This window comes from Aphis gossypii, chromosome X, assembly GCF_020184175.1.
Source record: "Aphis gossypii isolate Hap1 chromosome X, ASM2018417v2, whole genome shotgun sequence".
Lineage (NCBI taxonomy): Eukaryota > Metazoa > Arthropoda > Insecta > Hemiptera > Aphididae > Aphis > Aphis gossypii.
The window spans coordinates 15,582,098-15,591,238 of NC_065533.1; the positions used below are offsets into that span (position 1 = coordinate 15,582,098).

The 9,141-nt window shown below is 24.7% G+C and overlaps 1 protein-coding gene across 1 annotated transcript; it reads left to right on the top strand.

Moving 5' to 3' along the window:
• Positions 1-1,464: 1,464 nt before the first annotated feature.
• Positions 1,465-7,745, top strand: LOC114124519 (U3 small nucleolar RNA-associated protein 6 homolog). The gene is made up of 11 exons (XM_027987794.2): positions 1,465-1,963; positions 2,129-2,454; positions 2,543-2,669; positions 2,726-2,878; positions 5,428-5,792; positions 5,855-5,986; positions 6,067-6,289; positions 6,360-6,584; positions 6,716-6,989; positions 7,051-7,198; positions 7,293-7,745. Exons 2-11 carry the CDS (start codon positions 2,381-2,383, stop codon positions 7,342-7,344), a joined length of 1,773 nt encoding a protein of 590 aa, XP_027843595.2. The 5' UTR covers positions 1,465-1,963; positions 2,129-2,380; the 3' UTR covers positions 7,345-7,745.
• The last annotated feature ends 1,396 nt before the right edge of the window (positions 7,746-9,141 follow it).

Sequence of the window (9,141 nt, forward strand, 5' to 3'; positions counted from 1 at the left end):
GTTTATTTAATTTACTCAGTAATAAAATATATTACTGAGAGTTTAAGCCTTAAGGCTTAAAATAATAAGAAAAATAATTATTTTAAATGACACAATTAAAACTAAATGCCTAGAACCTTTCTTGATTTTTTTATTCACAAATTCTTCAATTACACTTAGAATATAAATTTTTCTTAAAACATCACAATTTTACAAGTTTATTAAGTCTATCTCTGTTCATAGAAATGCGCGACCTATTTCATATATATTTTAAATTAGAGAATGATCTTATACTATTGCAGTTGTTATTATAAGAACAAGATAAATGCAAAGAACTAATTCAACATTAGAAAAACAATATTTTACTTCTTTATTAATTAATATTTTTACATTAAAGATTCTTGGCTAGTTATTAAATTCCTTGATTTCATTTCTAAAAACTTAAAATTCTTTAAGCCGAATCAAGTTTTATATTTACAAATTACAAAACTGCGGGAGCCTAGGCTACAGTTCATTTAGCCTGTTAGTTAATTTGCTTAGTTATCCCAATGTTATTCAGTGGGTACAATTCGAAGAATACTTGATAGGTACTTTCCTAAAAATTTGAACAGATGAATCACTTTTTCATTTTGTATTTTCCACCGTTAATTATCATCATAAAAATTAAAATTCAATTATTAATTTTCAAAATAAGTTTTTAAAAAATATGAACTCTTATTAAAGATACTTTTTTAATACTTATAACGAATTCAATTTTAGAATTTTTTGTTGATATCATTTCAGATATCTGATAAATAAACAAACATTTCTTGTAAAAATTAATTAATTTTTTTTTTTTAAGTTTAACTTAAAATATACGAAATCGAAAATAAAAAATATGAAAACTGACGTACAAAAATCGCACTTAATAATTATTAATATACCTTAAAATCTCATAAGGATAGAGAGCGACCATCACATTATTCACATTAACTATGATTTTATTAAGTAGATATACCTACATAATATTACATTCGTTTATGTATATAATAATATGATTATAAATGTAATTTGATTCATGATCGTAAAACTCAGTAAAAGTAGACGCGGGTTATAACAGATAATACGTGCTATCATAATGATAATATTATGATAGAATATTATGTACCTCACGTAGGAGAATTTTACAACACACGCTAACATAACCACTAGTTCTATTAAATAATAATAATAATAATAATAACAATAAAATACAAAGTACAGTCTTCAATTAGAAAATGAGTTAATTAATTAAATTGAAATGAAAAAAAAAAATATAATATACGAATCGAACTGTTTATTGTTTTAACTAGATAGCCGATGCCCGCCTTTTATAGTCATCGACTATCGATGTTTGACGACGTTCGTAGCCCGGCGCGAGTAGTAAGGTTATCAACAACTACTAACTGTATATATTCTGAAGATAACAACAGCATTGGTAGCCAATGACGACATTATCATTTATCTCGACGCCGCGCTACCGGCTACACCATGTTCGTTGTACCTATCTATTCCAATTACTGGCTTGTATAGTAAACGAAACATTTAAAACATGATGAAATATTAAATTAAATTAATGATAATAGACACTGTTAACGCCGAATCGTGTGGCTCAAACACAATTTAAAACAGTACACTACAAGAGACTAACCTACCCATGGCGGTAGTACTGAAATCAAATCCAGAACAACAATAGTTGTCGTATTCCAGTCGATCGCTATTAATTTTTATCCTTAGTAGATATGAGTTGACAGTGAAGCGTTAACCGGCCGACTATTTTTTTTCGTCGTCGACCACGAATTATCGTAATATTAATACGGTATACTATACAGGTATACGACTCACGTGTTTGTTACCTGATAATACAAATTTGAAATCTTATCGTAAACTTACGCGGTTTGTGTACTAGTGTCGAGCCTATAACTTAACGGCAATTATTCCGAAGTTATTTGAATACAGCAGCTAGGTAAGTATCTAATCTCCAAAAGTTAATGTTTAAATTCTTTTCTCTAACATTGCATGCCATATTCTGATGATTTTTACTCTTTACCTAAAATAAGATTTCATTTCAGTATCTTATACTGCTTTTGGTGAAAGAAGTTTTTTAATTTTAATTTTATGATTTTTATAGGTGCCATAAAATTATGGAAACATTAAGTTAAATCTTAGTACCACTACCTACTACTCTTAAAACAAGGCCTCTCACTTAGCATGATGATACTAAACATCTGATATAGTTGTTGTTAATCCTGTGCTGAAATGTTTACATTTAGCGCGTAGTACAATATTTTGAATTTATTAATTTGTTCAATTGTGTTACGCTTTCAAACTGAAGCATTAATGTCTTGTGGCTTGACTAGTTAAGAAAAAAATCAATCTCATCATGTCAGCAGATGAAGCGGAATCTGAAGTCCTTTTTATGAAAACTTATAGTATTATAAAATTGGACGAAATAACGTAATTATAAATTTCTTAAACTAGTGTTTTTTACATTATATATAATGCATATAATAATTTATATATTTACTTGATTTTTAAATTTAAGAAATCTAAATAATGATCGTAAATCACTTAATCAAAAAGTTTTGCTCGGGTTGGCCACCAGAGAGGAATTTTTGAAACAAATAAAAGTCGAATTAAATATGTTGGACACGTGTCAACTTAAAATTGAAGTAAGACTATGCCAGTTGATATTATTTCAATTATTACTATTATTTTTATTTTATAGCAAGAAATGAAAGAAAATAATACTGAGGATATTAATACTGAAATACTTACCATTTTATCAAATCGTATTAATGAAATGTATAAAAATATGTTTCTACTATTTCCTGTTGAAAAGACTTCATTGTCAGAATATATCGATTTCTGCTCAAATAATGTAAGTAAACAAATATATTATTAATAGTTTATAATTTTAATATACTAGGTGTTTCGCAAATCAAAAAACATGTATAGATGGTATCTTAATACGTAAAATAAAATAAAATACAAAGATTTGCAACTCCCTTATAAACATAGCTTGTGTTGAGAAATTTATTTGAATTCAATTAATGTCAATAATACATATTAAAACATATTTATAATAATATAGTTAGAAATTACATATATTTGTAGGCAGTGTTATTTTTACGCCGACCCATTAATAATTAAAAAAAAGAAACTTATAACATAAGATACGAATATATTATATTTAATATAAAAATATTAAACAACATAACTCATAATAAAATAATGTGCTTAACGTGCGTATTATGTAAAAAGAGTAACGAACTACACACACACACACAAACAGTGGATGTCGGAGGTGTTAGATGGCGGTGTAGCCAACCTCACCCTACATGTGATTAATTATAAATTAATTTATATTATTACAATTATACATATTAATTCTAAGTAGTTTACATAGTTTTTGATTGCTATTGAAATAAAACTTTTTATGTCAACATTTTTGTGGTAAAAAAGGACATTTAAATAAATATTTTTTTTGTAATTAGTATTATAATTATGATTATGATTATGAACATAAACAGTATTATTTTTAAATTTATGAAAAGTTAATAATAGGTTCTTATAATACAAACATTTAATATTAATAGGACACCACACCCACCTGTATTGTCACCGTCTTACATATATACAACATGGCAAATTTTCATTTAGCGAAATCAATTTTATGCTGTTAACTTTAATATAAGAGTTAATTTACTTGTTATCAAACTTAAATGCATCAATATCATCCAAGTCATATTGTAGGTTTTTATTAACATTTTAATTTTAAGATATAAAAATTTAAAAATTTATTGGAATTTAGTTAAGTAAAATATTATAACTTAAAAATGCTTGTAACTGTTAAATATTAAAATATTAATAAAAGCCTACAAGATGCCTTAAATCAAAGGTCGGTAATTAAATGTTATGACTGTCTAGATAATTTGAAGAAAAAAAAATTCAAGAACCAGAAAAACTTAAAAATGTTTATGTTATTGTGACTATTATTGTAAACATTAATATATAATGAACGCCATCGTGATCTCCAAATACATCATAAAAATAGATCAAATATCTATTATGCGGGAGAAACTAAATATTAAAAAAAAAAAAAAATGTTTGATAGTCTATTTATTTCCTTTCCACGGATCACCTATTATCGACCCCTGTCCTATATAATATTATTACCTTTAAGATTGTTAAATTAACTTTAATATTTAAGTTAACAGCCGAAACTTGATTCTGCTGAATGAAAATTTGCCATGTATGTATGTAAAATTGACACAACACACATGGGTGTGGCTTCCTCTTAGTAGATTATTTAACATTGTATACAAATTCATTGTTGGTAAGCCTAAGTATATTAAATATAAATTGAATTACATTATTTAAAGTAATATGCAAAGAATGAATGTTAGACTCATATACTTGCTCCTAAAAGACAATTACATAGCATAATAATAAAAGCTATGTTTACGCTTCATATTAATATCAAATATATGCTGTAAATCATATAAAATTGTCCGAAGAGTATTTGTAAGGTTATTCATATGATAATTCTATTTAAGTTTATTGTCTAAAGTAAGGCCTAGATAGTTAATATAATTTATATTCTTTAGAATAACGCAATTATGATGATTATTAGATTGACATTTAGATGAATGTAAGCATATATTTAGTTCTGGACTAATTACTTCTGAGTTAATATTAAAGTAAGTATATTTAAATTAATTTAAATATCTAATATCTATAGTTGTTCAATTTTTCTGTTAACTGTAAAGACTTAGAAAATCTCTAAAACCTATACCATATAATCATTTTAAGTTTATGATGAGTGATTACCTATTCATTAATGATCAATATGCAAACTGATAATGGTGACTACCAAAATTGCATTTAATTCTATACCAGTTGAACACCATATTATAAGAAATGGGGGTGAAAAAAAATTAACAGTTTATATTGTTCTGATTGTTATCTCAAATACAAGATAATATTTGTATTTTAAATAGTTTGGAAACCTCATTTTTTTTCTGTATAAAAATTATATGATTAATAAAATGTATGATAGTATGACACAATAAGAATAATGTCATATGCATTTTAAATAGTAGGTCAGTTTTTGATTCATGTTTTCATTGAACCATTTTAATAATTAATAAATTAATAAAGAAAGATATAAAATAATATACAATTATTTTAATAGAATTTTTCAAAATAATAATTATTATTATTAACATTTGAATGTTGATAATATATTTTTACACTTTATTGCTAATCTTATTATTATATTAAGAATGTTTTGAATATTTATATTTTTAAAAACTGCTAAATATGTGTTGGCTAATTTTGTAATACCAAAATTTGTTGTTGAATTAAAATTAATTTGTTTATTAATTATGAAATATTTATTTAATCATCATAAATTCTTGATTTCAGGCATTATTTATAACTAAATGTAGTAACATGTTGGAAATTCTCATGTTGAAATACCATAGTGACCCTGAAGTGTATATAACTGCAGCAACATATGAATTTGATGATCGAAATAATGTTGAATCAGCTAGACGATATTTTTCAGAAGGATTAAAACATCATGAAAATTGTAAAAATTTATATGTAGAAGAATTTTGGGTTGAAGTTCAACATTTAGAAAAGACTGAAGGTGCCTCACTTCCAATTGCCATTGAAAAATACAGAAACCTAATAAAACGTTTTGCAAATGATATTGAATTTCATTTTATATTATTAGATAGAGCAATAAAATTAAGTACAGTTAGAGAACTACAATGCAATGTAGTCAGGTACTGATATATTTTTTTCACAATTTATTGTACATTTTTATAAATATATTATTTTTATTTAGAGATATGATTAAAAAGTATAAACATAGTGAACTGATGTGGCAAAAATTAGCTCAAATTCATTTTGATGGTTTTATCTACGATCAAAAAACTGAACAATTACACTATGATAAAAATTATATTAATGGTATAAGGTCAGTATTCAAATATTTCAAAAATTACATTTTTATGATATTTATATATATATATATATGTATATATGTTTGTTTTATAGAAACTGCATTAAAACCTATGAAAACGGATTAAAAGAAAATTTACCACTAAAAAATAAACTTAAGTTATGGACCTTTTATATTGATCATATTATTGAAATTCGTAAATCTTATCGTATGAAAAAAGAAACTATCAGAAATTTTATGAATGAAACAATGGAACGAGCCTTTCAAGAAGCTCATGAGAATAAAGCATTATGTAAAGCCGAATATTACATTTATTGGGTAAGTGCATTTTTATAAAGCAATACTGCTTAATGTGTATAACAATTTTAATTTTTTTTTTTTTTTTTAGACTGAAAACACAAATAAAGACTGCCATAGGATAATGAAAGAATCAGTTAAAGTGATAAAAGATAGTGTAGATCTTTGGTATAATTTAATATCATATTATTTAAAATATGACAGTCTTGAAATGGGCATTGAAGCTTTTCAAGCCGGTGTTCGGGCTTTGACAAACAAATCGATGCCATTATGGGAAATTCTTATTTTATATATGGCGAATACTCATCCAAAATTGGTAAAATAAGTACAAATATTTATAAGTTTAGTCTGTAAGTTATTGATTTTCATAAAAAGTTTAAATTATAAGTATTATTTTCTCCCTCTAAAAAAAATGGTTGCTTTATAAGAGTATTTATTTCTATTTAGCTCCAACAATTATATCAAGAAGGCTCAAATTGTCCATACCCTGAAGTCAATTGTGTAATCAGGCCTGAATATTTAGAATGGAACGTACTTCACAATGGGATACTTTCAACTCGTGAATTGTTCAACAAACTTAAAGACGTAAAACCAGAATGCAAACAATTGTATAAATCTATGATTACATTTGAACTTACTCAGAATTCAGGAATTTCTAAATTAAGTTTTATCAGAAAATTGCATAACATTTTATGCAATTCTTTTGGTGATACAGATATTGGTGAGTATCAATTTTCCTACAATTATTATTAAAGCTGATTTTAAATTTGTTTCAAATACAGATGTATGGAGTGATTGCATGCGTTTTGAGTACATGTATGGTTCTCGTAGATATGTGAGAGCAATTTTTGAGGCATCATTAACTTCCGTGAATCCAAATTTAAAAAGTAGTATGACAGAAGAGTATGAAAAACTTAAAGATGAATTCAAGTGTGTATTAATTATTTAATTGCTATAATGTATTTATACTTTTTTTTATAAATTACAAATTAAATTTTCTGTTGATTTTTGTTTCGTTTTTCAGAGATTATGATCGGAAAGATTTAGGAGTTATTGTTATTGAAGATGACGAATAATTATCTATTTTGGAGAAAATGACATTGGAATGTGTTTGTATATTTAAATTGATGTTCTTCAGTTATTATTTGGTACATTTTTTTTTTTTTTTGTCATGTTATATTAAGTTAATGTACCTATGTTTATTATTAATTTTTATTTTTATGTATTTTTTAAAATGGCATTTACATATACATTTTTTTTTTTTAATGTTAACCCTAAAGTGTGTCAGGATACAGTGTAGCCAATTATGTGTTCATAATGGTATAAAACAGTTAATATGACTATGTTAATAATTTACTGTTGAATATTTTTATACAGTAGTATAAAATCAAAATAAAGTACAAATACAAAAATTGAAATAGATGTATATTTATTTATTTATATTTTATGAATAAATGTAACATATTTTGAAGTCACATTTTTAAAAAAATTGTTTTTTTAAGTTTACTTTAAATTATATATCTTGTCTAGTCCTTCCAATATTGTCAGAAAAAGACACACCCATGTCTATGCTTCAAACCTTATTAAGTAATATTTATGTAAATATGACAAGTGTGTGTGAAATATAACTTGATCGTGTTCTGTTCCTTTGTCAAACTACGATGTGATGAAATGCAAGCTAATTTGTATTTTCTGCATTCATATTGGACAGTGGTCTCTAAACTTTTTTGTTTGATACAGAAAATAGAAATGCAATGAATATAATAAATACTTGTAAGTTTAATCAATATAGTATGTTGTTATAGTATTAAATTTAGTGTAGTGTATTTTCCTCTAACTTAAAATAATGAACCTATTGTAATTTTGTTTAAAATTTAATCTGTATAATATTTCATACAAAAATAATATAATATAAATAATTCATTTTCAGATTATTTGTAGCAATACAACTAGCCTTTAAAAAACTGATAATCCAGATATCGGCCTAGTAGATGTAATTTAGAGATTACCAATGAAAGACATATCATTAGAGTGTATAATAATATTTAACAATAATAAAACTGATAATTTTAATGTAGTATTGTCAAAAATAATCCCTCTGTAACCAATGTTTTCCAAAAGTTTCACAACTGGTAAATGCAATATAATCATTTGTAAGAAGGCTCGGTTAATTTTTTAATTAATTAATGAAATATTTATTACAATATCGGATAAAATTATCATCTAACTGTCTACCCAAAAATTGACCTCCTTCTGATAATATAATTTTTGAGTATTTAGCAATACCAACTGCCTATAATAGTTCAATATAATTATTGTAGATAGGCTATCTAAAACAGAATTATAATCCCTTATTCCAACACTGTTAATAGATAAATCTACCAATTGTGGACTCAACTAGGATACTGATAATATTACTTTTTATTGGCAAGTTTATTTATATTATGTTATTTTGGGATTGTATACATATAATATAATATCTACTTATTTTTTTTCAATTTTATTAACTGCATAATACCTAATACCTATGTATGATATACTTTGTTATAAGTTATAACTAACTTTATTTTGTCTAACAGTCGATTTTAAAAGTTAGATTTATTTATTTTTCTTTATATAAGACCAGTTAAATAAGAAATTCAATTTAATTGATTGGAATTTGGTTGAAAAGAATATAATAAACACATATGTCAAAAAATGATAGCCCAGTATAGACCAACTTTTTGATAGAAGTTGCTTTAATATTTACAATAAAAGTGTACAGTTAAAACTTAAATCTGTATCAAATATGGTCGTTCAATAAAAAAAAAAAAAATTGTAAGATCCCTATCAAGAAATATAATAATTAATACTAAATTACCTATAAAATTATT